The sequence below is a fragment of the Myiozetetes cayanensis genome, unplaced genomic scaffold, assembly GCF_022539395.1.
Source record: "Myiozetetes cayanensis isolate MyiCay16 unplaced genomic scaffold, myiCay2020 scf10, whole genome shotgun sequence".
NCBI classification, from domain to species: domain Eukaryota; kingdom Metazoa; phylum Chordata; class Aves; order Passeriformes; family Tyrannidae; genus Myiozetetes; species Myiozetetes cayanensis.
In genome coordinates, this window is record NW_026086605.1 from 20,613,610 (window position 1) to 20,634,929 (window position 21,320).

General features: G+C 46.5%; 2 protein-coding genes across 53 annotated transcripts in view; both read right to left on the reverse strand.

The window, feature by feature from the left end:
• PDLIM1 (PDZ and LIM domain 1) overlaps window positions 1-11,148 on the reverse strand; it is a 44,671-nt gene extending 33,523 nt beyond the window's left edge. For 2 of the 3 annotated variants that reach the window (XM_050339417.1, XM_050339400.1), the window contains exon 1: window positions 9,959-10,102. In XM_050339417.1, the coding sequence (XP_050195374.1) occupies window positions 9,959-10,054 (96 nt within the window). In that variant the 5' untranslated portion in view covers window positions 10,055-10,102. Of the gene's footprint in view, window positions 1-9,958; window positions 10,103-11,129 lie in introns of those variants that run through there. The other variant, XM_050339410.1, reaches the window with a different exon arrangement.
• A 1,226-nt stretch (window positions 11,149-12,374) lies between these two features.
• Window positions 12,375-21,320, reverse strand: part of SORBS1 (sorbin and SH3 domain containing 1) — a 167,375-nt gene continuing 158,429 nt past the window's right edge. For 36 of the 50 annotated variants that reach the window (XM_050305551.1, XM_050305573.1, XM_050305565.1 and 33 more), the window contains 4 exons: window positions 17,412-17,471; window positions 16,594-16,784; window positions 15,306-15,418; window positions 12,375-14,508 (listed from right to left, as the gene is read on the reverse strand). In XM_050305551.1, coding sequence (XP_050161508.1) covers window positions 14,441-14,508; window positions 15,306-15,418; window positions 16,594-16,784; window positions 17,412-17,471 — 432 coding nt within the window. In that variant the 3' untranslated portion in view covers window positions 12,375-14,440. The remainder of the gene's footprint in view (window positions 14,509-15,305; window positions 15,419-16,593; window positions 16,785-17,411; window positions 17,472-21,320) is intronic. The other 14 variants (XM_050305572.1, XM_050305567.1, XM_050305581.1 and 11 more) reach the window with 3 other exon arrangements.

Below are 21,320 nucleotides of genomic sequence, written 5' to 3' on the forward strand. Positions count from 1 at the left end.
TACAGCAAAACAAGAAATTAATTCACTGCTTCCCATGGGCAGGTGTTCACCCATCTCCAGGAGCACAGGGCTCCATCACACCTTAAGGTTACTTTGAAAGACAAACGCCATTAACTCCAAACAGCACTCCCTTCTACCTTCTTTCCCCTCTTAATATAACTGAGCATGATGCCATATGGTACGGAATATCCCTTTGATCTGCTGGAGTCAGATGTCCCAGTTGTGTCTCCGCCCAGTCTCCCCTGCACCCTCAGCCTCCTCACCAGAGTGGCAGTACAAAAAGCAGAAAAGGCCTTGGCTCTGTGCAAGCCCTGTTCAGCAATAACAAAAACATCTCTATATTATCAATGCTGCGTTCAGCACAAATCCAAAACACAGCCACATACCAGTGTGAAGAAAATGAACTCTACCCCAGCCAAAACCAGCACACAGGGACAGCTAGCAGCCGTGAAGAAACCCTGAGCACTGAAAATTGCCCATAGTCCCACCAGACTTGGGAGGTGTCTAAGACATATCCCTAAGGACCTGTCCTCCTGTTGCACGAGACACAGTGTGGGTCCCACCCTGGCTGCTGGGCCTTAACCACATCACTTGGTTTCCTGGTGCATTTATTTCCTCTGGTACCAAAGGAGGGAGAGGGGCACATTACTCACCCCAAGCTCAGCACACTTATTACCATGACTCATTTTCAATCAGACAAAACTGCCAAAGGGTCAAGAATAACAGTGGATTAACGCCAGCACTGGAACACTGCTGGAGACTCAGCTGAACATCTTACATTTCAAGACTGATAATCTACACAATATGTGGTAGACTGCTAGAAATTATTCTGTACCACCAGGAACAGCTAAGCCGGAGCAGCCAGGGACACTGAAATACTGAAGCCTCCTGAATAAGCACCTAGAGCCCCCAAGGATGAGCATTCACAGTGACACCTCAGCACTTTGCCAGTGCTTGTCGTGTCAGTTCCCCTTCTGTGTCCATTTCAGAGGAATTTGAAATGTGAGTGCTCTTCTCCATCAGGTAGAACGAGGGCTATTACATCCACTCAGGTACCAAACCTCTTCCCTAAGGGGAAGCTACAAGGATGTACAGTAATAAAAAGGGTAAGTGAATTTGCCAAAAGGAAACGTTTTAAAGTCCAGCTTCTTCATTCTGGAAATAACTTGCCCTGAAATGCAACCTTCCACAAACTGCTGCACTGCAACATCCAGCTCATACTCCCTGCCAGGACTGCTCATAGGAAACATGTCTGCACAAGGGCAGGGTACCGGAGGTAACCCATCCCCCACCCTTTTAGGATGATTAATAGCTACTAATAATGTTCCCTTCCCCCTCTCAGTAAGGGCCTAGGCTTATCTCAGTGCTGTCAACGCTGCTTTTGATATTTGCTCACCTACCAGTTAAGTCAGGAAAGCAAAAGGCATTTCTGTTATTAAGTGAGGAGCACAGAGCTGCCACTGGGAAGACCTTTTCCTGCTTTTGTTTTTGTCACATGCCTCCCTGGTCCATGGGAAGCAGCAGGATGGGCAGGCTCAGAGGTGCTCAGAGCACTGACAGCTATCAGCCAGTTTACACAAAGGACTCCATAAAAGAACAAAAGCATTTAGGCTCACAGGAATCCAATACATTTTGCACCAGCTGAAGCTGCTTTGCTCCTGATCTCACATGACCTAAAGCTCTGGCCCAACCTCTTTCCTTACCCTTTGCTCATGACTGAGCATGGAGCAGACACCACCAGGAGATAAGGGGACAGCAGGCAGTGCCTTGCACACCTTGTACAGGCCCAGTATGAGCAGATACAGCTGCACTTCTGCATGGAAAGGCAAGGAGGTGTGAAAGACACCACAAGGAACAAAACCAGCAAACACTACTTTGCCCAAATCACACCTCGTGCAAAGGCACAGCCTCTTGTCTCCTTTAAAAGAGCTCCCTGACTGGCTTCGGCTTCCTTTGCTGGGTTTGAGCAGCCTCTGGCAGATGGGACATGGGCAGCATCACAAGGCGCCAAGAGCCTCCCAGTTCCAGGGATGCTACGGGCGGGTGAATAAAGCCCTGCACACCTTCTAACATCATGCCTAAGGGCTTCCTTTGGAAGGGAGCCATGCCCTACCTTGAGGTGACTGCTCCCAGGCAATTGGGTAACACTGCCATTAGGTCATTTCACTGATGAACAGACAATGCTGAGACAGGCAGAGCAGCACTGCTTCATACTGTATCCAGAACAGGTCCCAGAGCTCACCGGTGTGTACTTATGGTAATGCTCATTTTGGCTGGTGTTCTGTGTTAAGAAATCTGGGCTACTACAGAAATAATCTAAATACTTAAAACCAGACACATCAAACTACACCCTTGACATCAGCTCAGACACATGAGCCACCATATGGAAGAAACAAACAATCCCCATAATCCACGGGCTTGATTGTGCACTCTTTACTCATGCAAAACTCAATGTAGCAGATTAACAGTTTAGATCAGTTACAGGCTTGGACCCCTCTTTTTAATAGAGGTCCCATAGACTCAGCATTGGTTTGGATACAAGAAAAACCTACATTATTTCCTTATACTGCAAAGTGAAGCTTTGTAGACACGTACACACGCACACCCAGGTGTGTGTATATATGTATGTATGTATATATACACTGCCCCCTCATACACACACTTTGGGCTCCACCTTGGCAGCACCACCAGGACTTTGTCCATCTGAACTCAGGCAGTTTGCTGGCTGTTGGAAGTGCATTTACAATAGAAAACACTTTGATTTAGCAGAGGGAGACACATTTGGCTGCTTATTCAGCTCCCAGGACCTCTCTAAAAAACTTCTGTCTGTCCCAAAGCTTGCCAAACAAAACCACATTTTACATTTGATGCAATCCCTCCATTCACTCTACCTAACAAGCTTTGCAGTCCCTGGACAGGGATTAAGGTGCCTGTTTTCCTTCTCCAGGCAAGGATCCAAGAGGCAGCAGTGGGTATATCAAGGGAAGCTGCTGCCCACAGCAAATGAGAGAGAGGAAGGGTGGGAAGCGTTTCTATGAAAAGCAGCATAATGCAGCTCCGTGTATAAAGACAGCTGGGTGGGTCTAAAATTCATTCAATTCTTTCTGGTCTTCTCCCCTCATCCCTTCCAACACACTACTTGCTCACTCTGTCACCTCTTCACAGTTTCTCACAGATCCTACAGCCTCCGGCATCACCCGTCACTCCACACCTACACACACATTGCAAGAAGTGATGAAGAGACAAAATTAACATCAGCCAAGAAAAAGATCTGGAGAAACTGCACCTATGTGCACTTGAGAGGAAAACCCAGCTGGGTCTTTGTTGGACAGGACAGACATGCAGCAACATTCTTCCAAGACCACGAGTGACAACAAGACATCTCTGACATTCAGTTTAATCCTCCCCACCCACACACACTGCTCTTTTACCATGAGTAATGTCCTCAGCGCTGGAGTATTATGCTAAGCAGTCACAATTTCTCCCAGCAAAAGCATGCAGCTGGGTCAGCAGAGATCAGAGGCTATGAGAAAATTCAGGCAAGCACGTTCCCCACCCTTTCTCTTCGGGGGAGGGGAATGACAAGCCGGTTCCTTACAACTGCCTCCAGGAGAGCTCCCTTCAAAGCTGCTCCCACTCTCTGCACCATTACAGTCCAACACAGCTGCAGCCCAAATCTCACTGGTTATGCTGGCCTAGACCACAGCATCACCAAGAGAGAACAAGGGGAAGGGAGACATACCTCTGGCTGGTGAAACCCCTGAGCATCAGCCCACCCCAGTGGGGTCTGGGCTTCCACTGCACAGGCTCCTCTGGCAGCCCAGCCCTCACCCTCCTGCCTGCCTTCACATCCTACCCTGACAGCCAGATGAGTACTATTAACACAGAAAGGGGAAGGCATCAGATACTGCACAGAGAGGGCTGACCTCAGTAAGGCGGTATAGAAAGACATAGGTGAGATTATTTGCTCAGAAAATCAAGGAGTTACTCAGCCTCACTGCTTGTTTTGCAACATACCCCACATTAAAACAAACAAGATAATTCTTACAACACCTCAAAAACAGCTGAGCTTTTCCTGATGGTTTATTTCATCCTCTAAATAAATCAACATGTCCAATAATCAGCAACCATCTAAGATACTGTGTCACTGTCCGGAACAACATCAACTGTTTATGCAGTTAAGGCCTCCTCTAATTTCCCTGTTTATACTGAAAAGAAAAAATAATCATTTTCATGCCACACCCTTCAAATCCAATTAATTTTCCAAACCAACTACATTTCCTGACGGATAAACTGATTTTTGAGAACAAAAGGTACCAAGAAGCCTGCAACCACACAGAACTTGACATCTGGGAACAAGCAGTTTAGGGAACAAAAAGGACTTTCTCCTATGAAGTCCAATATTTACTTTTGTCTCACATAAGGCTGGGGCTTGAACATTCCCTCTACATGTCGAGTTCTCTCTTTAGGTTCTTTAGGGAACTAATCCAGAACAAGGTGGGTCAGACACCACCAAAAGAGATTATACTGGTCACAAAGAAGAGGCACAGAGAAAAGGGAATTCCAAAGTTTGGGTGACATCAAGCTGCTGCATAACAAATTGGTCTGAAAAGGTGAACTGTAAAAAATACAACCCTGGCTCCTAGGAGAGACAAGGATACTGCTCTTGTATGTAACTCTGGTAGGAGTTTAATTAGCATCCCAATTCTTTCAGAAGTTATTTCCAAGATAGAACTGCCCCCCGAGACTCAGGAAACAGGACTGGAAAAGATCAAGCCTGTCCTGTGCCCCAAAGTACTCTGCATTTACCACAAGGAACTTCTGCTGCTTTGCCCTTGCTAAAATTAAGGATGATTTCTTCTCATCCAAACCCTGATAGCCAGGGAGATCAGAAAAGTATTTTCCTCTTCTCAGCAGCCATTTCTATCTTTGAAGCACAGGCCTTCCCAGCTGTAGCAGCTGCCCAGGAAACTGCCAGCGTTGACACTGACTTCAAAGTCTGTAGGGGCACAACCTCTGTTCTCCATACCTGATGTGCTCAGACAGATCAGACAGGACTCCCTCTGAGCAAAGTCACAAGGCATCATCCATCCTCTAAACACCAACCCAACAACTCTGCAGGGCCAGAAGCTCTTGGCAGGTGATCCTAATGGCCAGTGTTCCACAGGCACTTATCAGCTCTCTGGTTCTGGAGCAGCTCTGCCCAGCACCCTGGGCAGTGTGGCACAGCACAGCAGGGCTGATAGTGCCACAGCCCTCACCCCACCCAGCAGCCACGAACAGCAGCACAAGAGTAAACATCAGAGCAGGAAACATAGCCACCATCACCTTCCTATAAACCCCAGCAGCTTTCCCCAGCTGCCTCCCTCTGCCCAGCCAGCCTCAGAACAAGATCCAAGCACAATGCTGGGGTTTGCAGTTACAGACACAAAAGCTGGACAGTGTGGCAGAACTGCAGCCATAGGTGTGCACAACGGGGTCCAGCCAAGGCTCCCCAGGCTGAGGAGGAAAGCCAGCCCAACCCTAAATCCTATCACATTCACCACACCCCATGTTTCCTTTGGCAGAGGGGAGGCATTCCAGCTCCTCTCTGGGAGCAGTGGCCTCCCTGTAAAGCAGCTCTCCCCATGTCTCAGAAAAATAACCTGCAGCCACAGTCTTTTTTCCCACCTGGGGAAGAGGCTGCAGCCCGGCTCCTGCTGTTTGTGCCACTCAGCTGAGCCCTGACATGCTCCAGAGGGAGGACAGTCTCCACCCTCACAAGAGTTGCTCATCAACATGTCCCACACCACTGGGGCTCTCTCTCATCAGTGGCTTTGGGATGCCTTGGCTCAGCTGCTTCCTACTGGGGTGACTGGCTAACAGGGTAAGGACATGAGCCAGTACCAAAGCTAAACCTCATGTCTTTTCACACCACAAGATTCAGGTACATGCTTGCTTTCAGACCATTAAGTCCAGTTTTATCACCAAATCAAGCTTTAGGTTTATAAAGCTGCTTCAGAGGTCTGTGCTTAAACAAAAACAACACACTCAAACACTCAATTATGATCCAATTCTGTACTTTATATAAATTCTAAGCTTTTAAAATACCATGAATAGATAAAACATCAAACTAAACAGGGATGAATTCATATTATTGCAACAAGCATCATGTTGGGATTGCATTTTTTTTAATCTATTTGCATAACTGGTCTGTCTTGAAATCATTTTTTCACTGGAAAATTGTTCACTTTTACAACAAAAGTGTCCAGTTTCACAGACTCTGAGAGACACCATTCCTTAATGGGGCTGGGAGATTTCTGACATGACAAAACAGAGCAAAACTCCACTCTGCCCATATTTTGGGTCAAATGTTCAAAATCACTACCACAAACCACAAAAATAATCTCAATAACAAGGGTTTACAGTTCCATGTATACATTCAACTGGAAACGAAAAGCTCCAATGTTTATCAAAATCAAATGCATCCAAACAGGCAGCAGCTCATGTTACCTGAGGGCAGGGGTCTGTCAACTGCACTGCTTTTCAGACAGCTCCACTTCATCAACCTCTGTCCTCATAAAACATGCTGCTTGCTTCCTCCATCAGCTCCACCAGTCTCAGTGGGATTTAACTGGGAACTACCCTGTGCATAGGTCAGATCTACAGAAACTACTATCCTGTATTGTGTCTATCCACAGCTCAGAAAGAGCTTTTTTCAAATTCTACCCCAGTGACTCACTGTACAGTATCACCCAAAGAGTGATAAAGACTTTCCTACTCCTGGAAGGCAATCCAGCAGACTGTGGTCCAGGGTTCATCACACTGATCGACACAAGTTTAGGGGTTTTTTTTCTGAACAAAGACTGTTATAAAGGGTCCACCAGAACCCTGCAGTTTTGAAAAGAAATGTAAGTCAGAAATATCTGTGAAGCATCCCTCCTAAAGAGAAGGGAAACTCCCCAAAAAAGTCTCATGAGCAGCACTTGTGAAATCCCCACACAGCTTGCACTGGGAGAACTGGTCCAACACAACCAAGAAACCAGAAACATTCTCACAACAAGATGCTTGTGATGTGTTTGAGCCTGAAGCAGGTTTGAACACACATTTCAAGTAGAAAGGGAGGTAGGACAATGACAAGAGACAAGACAGAGCAGCTGTGGAAATGCCACGATCTTTCATCTGCTGCTCTCCTAAGGCACAAGCAGGCATTGGTGCCATGCAGCTGCTGTCAGTCAGAAGCACCATGCTTGGCCATGCTGCTCTGCTGGCTCCCATGCTCACAGCACCAGTGCTCCTCATCCTCCTTGGAGCCAGGACAACACCGAGCTCCAAAGACTTCCTCTGGAGAATGAGATGCCTTGACAACTCAAGCGGTGCTGCCTCCTACCAGCATGACTGGGATAAACCCTCCTTACATCACCATAGGTGAGCTTAAGAAGCCATAAGCCACAAGCAAGGAGTTGAGGTACTGTAGTGATGAGGGCCATAAATACCAAGATAAGCTCAACAGCTCACCATCAGGATGATGCCACCAGAAACCAAATCTGAGCTCCTGGCAGGCAATGCAGGCTGAATTTAGGCACCTGGTTCAAAGAGAGCTGCAAGACACCCAGTTCAGGCCCATGACTGCATGGATGTCTCTCTCCTGGCACCCCACCATGCCAGCACACACCTGGAGCAGCACGGTGACCCCGTCAGTGAGACAGGCAGCCCTGGATGAGGCAGAGACAGGCTCCACTGGCTATGTGCGAGGGGACTTTCTCATACATGGCATACCTGAATTGCAGTGCTCTCAGCTGTCAGTGGCAGGAGGATTCTACTCCCCAGAGCAATCCAGAACGCACACCTGGCCTGGGGCAGGCAGCCCTGTGCACCCTGCTAAACAGTGCTCCCTACAAGCACATCTGTGCACTGACACACCTCCTACTGCTGCAGCACAAAGTAAACTTGCAAGTGCTGAGGAGGGATAGCCACATGACCCCCTGCTCCTAGAACAATGCTCTTATCACAGCTTACAGCCTCCACACCTTCTTGTTCCCCTCAGGTAGCCCCCCATATCACACCTCAGTGGGACCAAGGCCCTCATAACCCTTGGCAGATACGAGTCCTACAGCCAGAGTTCACCCCATCCTGCTAGGGAAGGACGGCTCTGTGCCCAAAAGGGTCTCTGGTGGGAGCACAGGTACCAAATGAAATAAGCAAGAATAACAAAGTTATAGCCTTGTAAAGTCACCACACAAGGAGGATCACATTCTTTAAAACAGGTCAAAACTGGATCAGATAATTTTTTACATGGTAAAAGGAGGACCTGCCAAAGGGGACAAACCTAGGAGCCTTAGGAGCAAGCCACAGGAAAGATTAATCACTTGAAGTCTTGGAGGGGAAATTAAAAATGTCAGAGGGGCAACAAGAGAAAGCCCTGATAAGAGCTGCTAATTGTCAGCATTTACGTCACCACCACCAGAGAGGCTCTTTTATTACATTTTAGTCTCCAGGGCCACAATTTCTCACGAGTGGTTATTTTTGCCACTTAGCTGATCTATGTCCCTTGGTATGTGCCTATAAGCATTGACAAACGGGACCAAGAAGAGGTAACAGTAGTGAGGTAAGGCTTCAGACACACTTTTGCCTGAGTCTTTTGCTGGAAGGAAATAGCCATAATTACCATAACAATGAAGTAAATATCACTTCCTCCATACTAAAGCTGCTTTCATGTTCCAAAAATGCTTTAGAAAAATGAGCCATTATTACTGTAATTGAAGGAGATTACATAGAAAACTAGTAAATCTCCCCCCCTCTGTGGGTTTAACAGCACTTGCCAGCTGTGTCCTTCCTGGAGCTGGCAGCTTTACCCATAGCACCTGAGGTCCTTCAGGATGTACAACCCCATGGCAGGAGACCCTGTGGCAGAAGGCATTTATGAAAATCCACAAGTTTGACCATCCTGGTCTTCTTTAAGGGCACTTCACAGAAGTTCTTGTGTATTCCACTTCCCACAGCCTTTCCTCACCTGGGGCCTGCGGGCACATCAAAATTGTACCATGGTGGCTGCGCCCAATGCTCTCAGCAGCTCGATGGACGCCGTTGGCTTTTGAGCAACTCCTTCATTCCTTCTCCCCTGGGAGAGGCCTGCAGCCAGCCCTGAGAAGACTCTGAGCAGCGCACTCCACTGTGCCAAGCCAGGAAGGCACAGGGAGCTTGGGGCTCACTGCCCCACAGAGGTGCCGGTGCTCCTGTCGGCCTGCAGGGAGCGGCTGGGACAGGGCCCAGCTCCCGGCCAGGAACAGCCCGGCCGAGCACCTGCGTGCACCCGGGTGCAGGCGGGGACAGGGACAGGAAAGAGAGGCAGCCTGAACCGAGCCCTGGCGTTCCACGGGCAAGTGCTGGAGTGGAGCAGGGAAAATCAAGGTACGATTCTATAATCGTTTAGATGCAAAATTTTGTCATTTCCTAACTAATTTCTCTTTAAGGGAGGGGGACAAGAGGGACTTCGAACAGAGTCGGGCAGAGGCACCTAACGCACCTTAACATGGCTTCTGTAAACAAAGACTGCTAACTATACATGGCAAGCAAAGGCAGGCGAGCATTCAACCCACCTCGGGGAGTCGGATTCCCACGGGGTGGGCTGCCAAACCCGAACCAGGGGCTGGCGGGGCTGAGGAGATTCCCACTGCCTGCGCCGAGGGGTTCCCTACGGAGAGGCTGAGGAGGAAAGTTCGGTGGGAAGGAAAGACCCCAGTCTGTTCCAGGTGAAGGGGCTGCGTGGGCCACCACGGATTTCTCCTTTAACACTCCCCCCAACCCCTCCGAAAGAAAACCCAAAACAACTAGGGGGGAGAAAAAGACAATCCACCCCCCCCACACATACACACACCCTCCTGCCACGGCTCTGTCACCAACCCCGCTGTTGTGCCACCTGCCAGCCCGACCAGACCCAGACCCCGGCCCCGGCCGCCCCCAGCGCCGCCCGCCCTACCCGGGAGATGGCGAGGGGCTGCTCGAAGTCCCGGCCGCCCACCAGGCGGAAGCCCCAGGGCCCGGGGCCCGACAGCACGATGCGGTGCGTCCCCATGTGCGCGCTGCACCTCTCGGGTCACCCGGCAGCGCCGCCGCCCGCACCGGCACAGCCCGCCCGCCGAGGGCCCGCCCCGCCGGCACCGCCCCGCCCCGCCCCGCCCCGGGCAGCCGAGCTCCCGCCGCCCGGGGGTCCTGCCGCCTTCCCGGGCGGCAATCGCGGTGTCGCGACCCCTCACCCGCCCGCGGCAGAACTGACCGCGGCCCGCAGGCAGGACAGGCAAATATGTCTCGGCCTGCTCCAGCCTGGAGCAGTGTTAACTCTGGGGGCGATGGAAATAAGCGGCCTTGGCGTGCAGTTTCCCAGCCACGAATTGATGAGTGAGGGCGGGGCCTGGGAAGGGTATTATCTTTCTGCTAATTTATCCCAGGTTCATCACTGCTTTAGGCAGGGGTTTGTTTATATCTAGCCCCTTAAGCATGGTACCACTAACAGAAGGAATTCATCTATATGTTTTTTTCAGCTAACCTTCTCTGCTGTGATTCAGGAAAAATAAGTTTTTCCAGTTGCATGTTAAGCCCACACTACTCTGATGACAGACAAGGTGGGAGAGGTTGGTTACAGCAACGGTGCTGGCGTTTACAACTTGAGTTCAAGCATTGCTGCTTATTTAGTTAATAAATAAGCTCACCCACAATCAGAACATCAGTGAGCCACAGCTCAAGGCTGCTGCTGAGGCAGGGATTCAGCCACAGCTGGGGAGCATGGAGAAGTCAGCAAGTAGGGGTGACAAAGGTCACCCAGCTACGGTCCTACAAGACATGGACGGCTATTAATGATCCCATTGCAAGGCCCACCCTTGCTTCTGCAGTCCCCTTTCTTGTCTGCCTTAATTTTCCTACCTTGTCATTTCACAAATTCTTTTTTCCAGGGTCCATATGTCCAGACTATTAATCTCTATCAGAAAGAAGCAGTTCTTCAACCACATCATTACACATCTCCTGGCAGTGAAGAAAGTGACACTGAAATCTCCTTTCCTGCAGGGTGTGCAGGACTTCAGAGGACTGTGGCACACTGCTGGGTCATCTTGCCCTCTCTTCACTCACAAAACCATTTCTAGCTTGTTCCTTACCTTAGATTAGGATAGAGTGTGACATCAATAAATACCCATGTTCAGCAGCTATAGATGAGTCTCTCTCCCCTCCTGTCCAGGATGCTGTAAAGCAAAGGTGAGCAGTGCTTGTGACTGCAGCAAAGCCATAGCCAGGCTGCTCTTTAGCTTTTATATCAGGTAACCTGCGAAACAGAAAAATGGGCTTCTGTCTATGTGCTTTCTAAAGATACATAAAATAGTTTGAGGCTTTTGTTGTCCTCGTAGTTTGGTTTTAGGATGGGCTTGTTTATAGTTTGGCTTCCTAAAATCATTGTGAGCACAGCCGCAATGTTTATCTGTCTGCTAGACTATCCGGTCACATCACCACAGTTTGAATCTGCTCAATTTTGGCTCAGTTTGAGGTAGAGGTCTCCAAGAAGTTAAAACTCCTTGTGAAATACCAGTCTTTGGAGTGAGCACAGTCCTGCATGGGCAGCATGCAGGAGCCAAACGTATGGAGGGGCGTGGGGCGCATTTGGGGTACTCATGCATTACTGGACCCCAGGGAGCCCACCCAGGTAGCTCAGCTGTTGCCTTCCCTTGCTCTACTCCTTCAGGGTCTGTTCCCTTACAGAAGGCACTGCCAGAAAATCCCAGCTAGCTGTATTGCTGCAGGGCTGGGAGATGTGACATGATCACCACAGACCTTGCACAAACCCCTTGATTCAATGCTGTAGCCATATTTGCCCAGTCAGAATGCAGCTACCACAGAAGTGAGTGTCTTAAAGCTTTTGACCCAAGTCAGGGTTAAAAATGCACACATAAGCCCAATGTCAGTTGACATCCCTTCCTACACACAGGCTGGCATTTGGGGTTTCTTATCTGACTTAACCTATGTGGTCTTCTCATCTGAGAGTGAGTCACAAAGACCCTTTGTAAACCAGTAGACTTGGGTGTACTCCTGCCCCACAGGTCTGCATGCACGCCACAGCAGCTGCACCCTAACCCCACATTACAGTGAGATCTGGGTGTAAACCAATTTTTTCTCTGCTTTACACCCTGGTTTCAAAAAAGTCACAGCCAGCCTATATCTCAGGAAGGAGAGCCAGTGAGCTCAGGCCAAATCACAAGGATCCTCAGGTGCAGAACAGTGGGGAAGCCCATGGCAAACACCTACAGCTCAATATGGACACAGCCAAAGACAGCCACAGCAGGGCACTAGTACAAAAGTACAGGAACAACCAGAATAGATTTTATTTAATAATTTGTACAAGGAACACAATAGTAATTCAATAATTCCATTTATTAATTGTCAAATAGTAATCCACTGCAATAAGAAACAAAAAATCAACACAAAAATAAGTTGCATTTTGTGTGGATATGAGAGTGTGTGTGTATGTGTGTGTGTGTGTAACTTAAACTGACAAGAGCAAGAACCAAAAATTAACCTCTAAACGAGTATGTTATATACAATCAATATCAACATGTTATTTCGCTGGATAGATTAATTTGATGTTATCCAATCTTAGCAACAGGCCTAAATATTGCTGCAAATAACTGGAGGGCAAATCCAAAGCAGAACAACAAACCCATAAATAAGATGCAGGATTCAAGGTATCTTCTGCGGAAAAGAAACAGTAGTGCTTTGTGTCATATCTGAAAGCCTTTCATAATGAATGTTTTGTGCTAAAACTCTTTATGTGAACATACATGGAACTCCATCATTTAAATAAAAGTGGAAAAAAATCCCAACCTTTCACAACTGCCTTGTTTTCCCTCCCTTCACTCAATGTGTTTAAATTATTTTTCTATACAAGGTAAGTACATTGTCTGTACAAAGTTAAATATACATATTTACAGTCAAACTTCTGAGACACAGAGTCTTCTCTTCCACTGACCTAGGCGGAAGACAAGCCTACTTGATTTCAAACCCAGGAGCATGGCTAGTTTATCAAAACATTGCAAGTCGTGCTAACAGTTAGTTGTAGTTACTCTTAATAAATCTGTATAAAAGCATCAGCATAAAAATAGGCATTTTATATTATTAAATACGGCTTATGACAAAATAGCAATCTAACCCTTTGCTATTTGTACGGTAATTGTAGGAAGCAGAGTCTGATAGAACCGGTTTTGTTTATGCTTTTTCTTAATAACAAAATGTCTATCAAAAGAGTATTCAGAGTGGATTTACAGGCAAGCATCCAGCCAAGCCATGTTATTTTTTCTCCTCAAGGAAATACAACAAATCTATGTAACTGGTAGTAACTGCTGGGAACAGCACTCGAAATTGATAAGACTTTTTTGTATGACTAAGAGGCAGCCAAAATGCATGTTTTATTTGAGACCTACCATCAACACTGTAACAAAAAGGAAAAAAAAAAAAGGCACCCTCAGTGATAATGTTGCTCAGATTTAATAGAGCCACTAAGATTTAATGCTGGGAAAGAAGCAAAACCTTCATCCCAAGGCATATACTGCAAAAAGTGTGTGATCCTTTAGGGCCAGCAACAGGGTATGAGGAGCAGAGAAAGTGAACAACTGTAGGACTCAAAACCAGGATTTGCTCTCACGGATGTTCTGCTTATTGGTTCTATTCTTTGTGCAGATAAATGTCAAAGCCAGGCTGATTTCTCTTTAAAAACAAGGACTCAGTTCATTTTGATGCACACAATACACTCACACACACACACCCCCCTGCACAAAAGAAAAAAACCTGCAGAGATTAGTAATGTTATTAAAGGGTTTGGGATTTTTGCACATTTGCATTATGCTTTATCTGACATCTCTGGATTAAACCAGTCCCAAACTCCTTTTCCACACAGCGCCCTGCAGTTTAACTCTGTCAGCCATCCTCTGTCTCTGCTGGGTCTTAAGATGCATGACATGAAGTGGAAAGCAGAGCAAAGTGAGTCTTCAGAGAGGCAGAAACTGGGAAGAAAGCCTGACCTCCCTGAAACTTGCCAATGAACATGAGTGGCTGCGTACTGCCCAAAGCACTATCCTACCTCAACACAAACAAAACCTATACCACTTGCTTCCCTGAAGCCTTCTCAGAGGTAAGTACTCCGTACAAATTAAGATTATCATCAAAACTCTTGCCGAGGAAGGGAGAGGAATACACAAAGGCAGCACTGTAAACTAGAAACTGTCTCTTCTTCAGCAAACAAATCACACCCTGACTCCGTGGAAGCAGGGCTACACATTCAACTCAATACTGTACCACGTAACCACATCCTCCTAACACATCTCGTCTCTTGTCCATTACATTCATAAATTGTCTGTTTCTTCACTGTTTAAAAATATCATCTGGAAAACAATCCCATCACTGACATGGTGGGATCACTGTTATTTTACAGGTACAAAAGCTTCACGTAGTTGCCTGGGAAGGTGCCGAATTGCCTTGTTCTCCTGGATGTACCTGTTGCAGAATAAAACACAAGGAATCCAGAATAAGAGGGAGACATGCAAGGAAGGCTTAGGGGTTTAAAAACGAAGAGGTGACAACCTCTTCTGCCTGGAGGCATTGATTTCTAATACTAAATAGGAGTCCTGATCAAAAAGCCTTTTGGTACAGACCAGATCACAATTAGTTCTGCTATTCATCACCTTTGGTCTTCCTTTAACAATTAATAAGGTGCTGGTGAAAGCTCCTATGCCTATAGGCTAGAAGCCAAACTCCTGTCAGTGTAAGTGAGCTAATCTCCGTTAAGAAATAACAAGTCTAGATTTGCAGTGTTGAGATGGAGAACACTGTCTAGACTTGCACTCTTTTAAGGTAAAGGATTTTGCTAAACATACAGTTGAGTCTGTATTTTCAGGGACTGCAACTCCTACCCATGCGTTCCTTTCATCCCCTACTTTGCCACTTTCTGTAACTTGTCATGGCTCCCTTGGCTTTGGAAATGCTACAGAAATCCAGTTTTCTTTGGTTCCCTCTGTTGCTCTGTCACCTGCCTGAGCAAGAAGGATCAGGAAGAAGAGGGGAATGGAGATACTAAGATAAAAAAAGGAAAACTAAAGACTTAGCAAGGAAAACAAAGGTCCACCAACCTGCAGCTTAATTTCAATATTCTTGTGGGAAAAGATCAGAAAATTGTGGAAAAATTTAAGTTGATTTTTTCACCATTTTGACCCCACAAATGAAAGCAAATTCCAGATATCCTGCAAAATTGCTCATCCCAAAAAGCTCTGCTGACATGCAAGTATCACACTCACCCACAAACCAGCCGTCATCGCATTTCTCCATGACATCGACAATGTCACCATCCCTCAGTTCCAGCTCATCATCATTCTGAGGAGTATAGCTGTAGAGGGCTTGATAGCTAACTCTAAAACCAGAAAGATACTACATGTTAGCAACTGGATTTCTCTGACACCCCATCAAGAGAGGTTTCCCTTCCCCTGATTCCTACTATGTGTTGTTCAATGCAGTCTGGACTTGTGTTTTCCTCTTGAGAGCTGGAAGCCAACTGCATAGAGCTGGCTGTGGTCAAAGGGCCACGATAGTAAAAACTGTCATGCCTGCACCATGTGGGATACGTGGAGAGCTTCTGTTTCCTCTTTGTCATGTAGTTGTCTGCACAGACTGAAAGAACCAGTCTTCCTAATATGTAGCACCTAGAGACCCTATGAATGCAAGCCAAAACCTGGATACACTCATTCCTGGCTAAATGAGACATCTGTTCCCTTACCCAGACACATAGGCAGGGCTATGAGTGACCAAATGACAGAGGAAAGGACTTCAGAAAAAGATACTGCCTACTGTACGGCACTAAGTTTGCTGGATCAGTCATGGCTAAGGAGGTATGGTGCAAACAAAACCCAAGGTTGAATCCTGCCCTGAGACAGCAATTGCTCCAGAGGAACTCTGTATTTGTATTTATTAGAGGAGCCTTACGGAGTGGAAACAATCAAGTGGGCAAATTTGGGGAAGCTTCAGTCTCCTGCCTGTGGGAAGTGAAAACAGAACGAATGTGAGACTTTCTGTTCTGTATAAAGGGAAAGCAAAGGCTCCTTTCATGAACTAACTGCCAAGGAGCAGTCCCCAGGACACAGTCAGTCCCCAGGACACAGTGCAGGCTACTATTCTCACCTGCGGAACAGGCCAACAATGCACCAAGTGGCATCAGTGTCGAGACAGCTCACTGTACTGTGAGGAGCTAAGAACAGCAGTGAACACACTGATCACACCATATGAGTCAGGTGTAGCCAGTGGATATTAACTTGTCTCCAGCTTCAAGATACAAAGACATTGAGACCGTCTCTATAATAGAGACCCAGTCCTGGATCATGAGGTCATTGTTTCAAGTGCTATACAGACATAAAGGTCACAGTCTGAAACTACCCGTGATGATACGTGGCTATTTTTGTTCTTTAAAGCAAAGCTGATGTTTCTGCATAATTCTAATTAACTCCTGAAACACTGAAAACTCTCATATCTCCCTATCTTCACCACCAGTCAGAAATAAGGCCCCTGGAAGAGATGGGAACCAAAAGGACTTACATGTCTCGTGGTGTTTGACTTCGCTCAGGGCTGGCTCCTTGCTGCTGTGCTTGAGGTTGCTGAGAAATGATGAGAGATGGTTTATGGTCATTAGTGGTCACCTTGTGGCGAGAGTCAAGAGGCTGAGAAATAGTACTGCAGTAATGAACAGACTTTTCTGCAATGTTTATGATCTCATTGCAAACAGCTTCCTGCGTGGTAGGCAGCATTGACATCCAAGAACACCCAAAGGACAGTCAACAGGGGGAAGGGAGGGGAAAATATAGACAAGAAGAGATGGGACATTCCAGTTGCAGCACATAAGTCCAGTAAAAAAAAAAAAAAAAAGAGTTGTAGATCCAGGTAAATATCCAGGTAGTGGAGTGCAGAAGGGATCCAGGTGTAAGCATGGAAAAACAGGCAAGATACAGAAGAATTTGGCATTTAGTTTGAAGATTTGTAACAAATATATATGCATATATTCTTAAAAGCAGCAGCATAAGAGGTTGCAATTAGTTATGCAGTGGCACCATTACAAATGCTATGAAGTCAGTTCAGAATGCAAGGTGATGTGGGCTGCTCCATTCATGCATTTGGCTTCATTTAACTTATACTCAGGGTCTGGCAGCACAATTAGCCCAACTCCTCGTTGACTATGACAGTTTTTCTAATTGTTAAATTCCTTTTTTTCTGTTGCAAACAAAACCGTATATGCAGATAGACAAATATGTACCTACTTTGCAATTAAAAATAGTGCTGGCATTTTATCTCTACTGAGGTGTTACTGTCTGGGTGAAGAGTGTCTAGGACTACACATCTGAGTCAAACAGGGGCCTTACCACATAGCTCTTTTCAGACTCTGTGAGATCTGGTCCAGCTCTCAATGAATGGTGAGAAGGCTGTGTGATCACCAAGCAAATGATAAGGAAGACATTTTAGCAGATGTTACATTGGTCAGATTTTAAAAAAAATGTCAGTGGAGTGCAGACAAAAGAAAATGAACAACTCTTCCCCTCCCCACCCCAACATCACACTTCTTAGACAGCAAGGTCCTTCATTTACTCAAGAGACATTGAGGCTACAGTAACACAACTGCACTGCAGCACACAAAATGCTGCAAAGAGAAAGATGACAGCAAAACAGAAGCTTAGAGCAAGGAATCAGAGTGGAAGGTTATGGACACAGCTACAGCCAGAAATGGTACATAGTGTCATATTGCATTCCTGCAGGGGAAAAAGAACAAGGACAGGAGCACATACTTGAGAGCATCAAAACTGAAAGGCCAAAAGCATGCTGAGAAAAATCTGCTGCTCAAGTCCTCAATGACTTTGACATGGAAGAGAACAGCAAATCGCTTTCTTCTTAAAAAAAAAAAACAGTTCAGGTCCTCAGAATGCCACGTAGCCCCGTCAAAATCACTTCAGCCTGTGCCAAGCAGGGATCTGAAATGTTCTGTTAGTTCCCACAACAGGCACAGGAGGATCTGACTGGAAAACCCATCTCCAAACACCACCACCAGTGAAGCTGCTGGATTCTGCCCTGCCTCTTTCCCCAGTCACAACTCTTCACAGGGACTTGCGTGTGTCCCAGGGCACAGCAAGGAAAATCAGGGTGTTTGAGGATGAAGGTTTTATGAGGAAGGGAAACATCACTGAAAAAGTCACACAGGTATCCACAGCCTGGTTTGGCATACTTTTGCATATTCATACACCTACTGAAAACAAGGGGCATGCTGGGAGTAACTGGGATGTCTGAACTAGTGTACTGCCTGCAATGCTACTTGGTAAAGTGGATTGGATAAGATATACAGCATGACCATCTTCTGTGATCATTCAACACAAATTCCAAACTAAATTTCAAAGGTCTAAATTGTTATGCTTTCTGTCTACCTCTTTATTCACTTCAACAGTGCCCTTGAGTAAAAGGCTTGCTTTCTCATGGCATACCAAGACACAGCAGAAGCGGAAGATAAAGAGGTCTGTGTGATACCTTCAGCACAAGCATGCTCAAAGAGTCTGGAGAAGAGAAGTGCAGGGTGATGAGCTCATCCCTGTCTAATTCCTATTCTCAAAGCTCCTCTGAACCACATCTTGGACCTCTGGAGCTGTGCCCATCACTGTATTAAAGCAAACAGTCTCTTTTCTCTAGGACTGTGACCCACGCTAGGCCAACCCAGCCCCACAGCAACTCCTTTGTTGTCAGCTCTACTGTCTGGGGCTGGAATCTGGGATCACTGCCCTAAGAAGCAATGCTCTGTTACCATGTACATTTCTATAGAAAGAAAATTAAACATAACTTGAATGGACTAACTGCAGTGCAATTTGCAATCAAAGCATTTACTGGAGCCTGAAATTGTCACAGGATTTCTAGAAGTCCTTCCTGCCTGCCTGTCATCAGGCCTGAAAGGCAAATGGAAAAATTACAAATTTGAAGTTAATACTGAGCAGACCAACTGGATATAGTGCATCAAATATGACAAGATCAGAGCTAACTCAGGTGGTTAAGTAGCTGGGGAAATCAATTTCCAGGCTGAGGCAGCTGTAAGAATGATTTTTTTTTTCTTTTATTCAAGAAAGTGCCTCTCGACTCCATACTAATAAATTGACAGCTGGAATTGCTCCATGAGCTCCTAAGACCACATGGTCCATTTCCCATTGATTACTTGTGACCTTCCTGACCCACTTTTCCTCCTGAAAGCATTAATAATGATGAATTAAATTAGTTATTTGAAAGCTAAAAAATTGACACTACCTCTGAATGCTCCATGGTGCAAGCTTGTATGTGCATAACCAGTAGGTGCAGCCTACCAGCAACAGAACCCTGGCCACATTCCCTTTCCTGGCAGGATTCTCATAGGAACTTCTATGAGGCAGCTGGGCAGGAGCAAAGGCCAAGCAGTCCCCTGCCCTCCTAGCAGCTTCCAGTTCCTGAAAGACACACGACAAAGCAGATCCCTCTGGCCTCTGCTCCAGAGATCCAGGCAGCTCCTACCAAAACACTGGAGAAGAGAAGTGCTCCTGGGCTACAGCAGAGCCCTGCAGTGAGGCCATGAAACACCATACAGTCAGCAACTATGCAGTATCAGCCAAATAGGACGAAAAACCGACCAGATCAAATACTATAATTTTAGGTTGTAAATGTACCACCCCACTGCTTTAAACAAGTGACCTTGATAGCATGATCTAGCTGGCTTCTTTTTTTTTTTTTTTCAAATCAGCCAAACAAACCCTACACTATTCTTACAGGGAGATAGCAGATTAAAGGGAGAAAAAAAGTGTTACAAGTCTAAATGCTCTTCAAACACAGTTTCAGAAAGCCTATATGCTACCTATGTCAGTGGCTCCTTGTGCCACAGGTGGCTGAGGAATCAGCAAGTGTGGGGCACAGCTCCGAAGTATAAAACACAGAGGTTCCCCAAAAAGAGTGAGCCAGCCCTGCTGCTGCTGGAGCAAAACAGAGGGCCCTAAAAGTGACCAAGTATTCACAACCCATGAGGACACCTCAAGTCCTACCCCTCCAACCACACTTTTTGTAAAGACTAAGTGAATAAACTTAAGCGAGTGCTTAAGTCTCTCTGTCTCCATGTCTACAGACTATGTATACAAATATGCAGTACAGTCAGTCCTAAAACTCAGCTGACCACTGTTTCCACCTCATATAGTGTTTGAGGATGGGTCTAAAGAGCACCACAAGTTTGTAAAATTACCAGAAAAAGGTTCTACATTAAGAGCCTAGAAAAGCTCTAAGGCAGGTTTTAAATATTAGGAAGAGAGATGCTTGAGCTCTCTCTGTTCCTAGACAGGTCAAGTAGCATCAGAGCATCTATCCACTGCAGGTCTCATTTACATGTCTTCTTTCATCCATTTCAGCTGGGAGTTAAAGGACTACATGAGCAAAGAGAAAGTTAAACAGAACAGACTGACAGATAGACAAGACAGTAAGACAAATTGTTATCCCCTCAGAGAAGGGCAAACATCAGCAGTGATGCTCCCACACGTGAATGGAGAACCATGAGCAGGGAGGCTTCTCCAGCCCAGGCAAAAGAAAAAAGGAAAACCCCTGCACATAGCAAGCCCCAGCTCTGGTGAAAGTGAATGGAAAGCTGGCTGAAGAGCTCTCACAAAGGACACTGAAAAGGCTGCAGAGTGGAGCACCTGACCTAAAGGCTGTCATAGTCAGTGGAAAGACTCCCCAGCCCCTGGATCAGAAGCTAAAGGCTGTGTCTACAGCAGAAAAATGCATTTCCCATAAGCAGGTACCAACGCCTGCTGCAGGCTGGGCAGCTCTGCCTTGGACAGTAAGCACTCAGCAGAAACACTGCCATGCTGAATCTGTGGAGCAACAGGGAACCACTGGAAGGAGGATAAAAGTTTACCTTGGATATGGTGCAAAGTAATTAACATACTAAATAAGGGTAAGTTGGTCTGTACTAGGGAACATGGAGGTCTGAACATACACCTCATATGCTCTCCTCTCTACTGGCCAAAACCAGGTGAAATTACTCACCACTCTGCCAGAGTGGTTTTGTACAAGTGCAAAGGAGCAGACAGGTCCCCACTAACAGCCCTCATGCTTGCAGGTGACATAGGGACCTTTGGTCAGTCACTCCTGCCTTCTCCACCCCACAGCTACAGCCCAGCCCCAGGGCTGAAGCTGTTGCACTGATCACACTGTGCTAGCACCACTGCCGACTGTCACAGTGTGCTAAAAGGACCTCAGAGTAAAACAGGAATTAAACTGGAAAATTC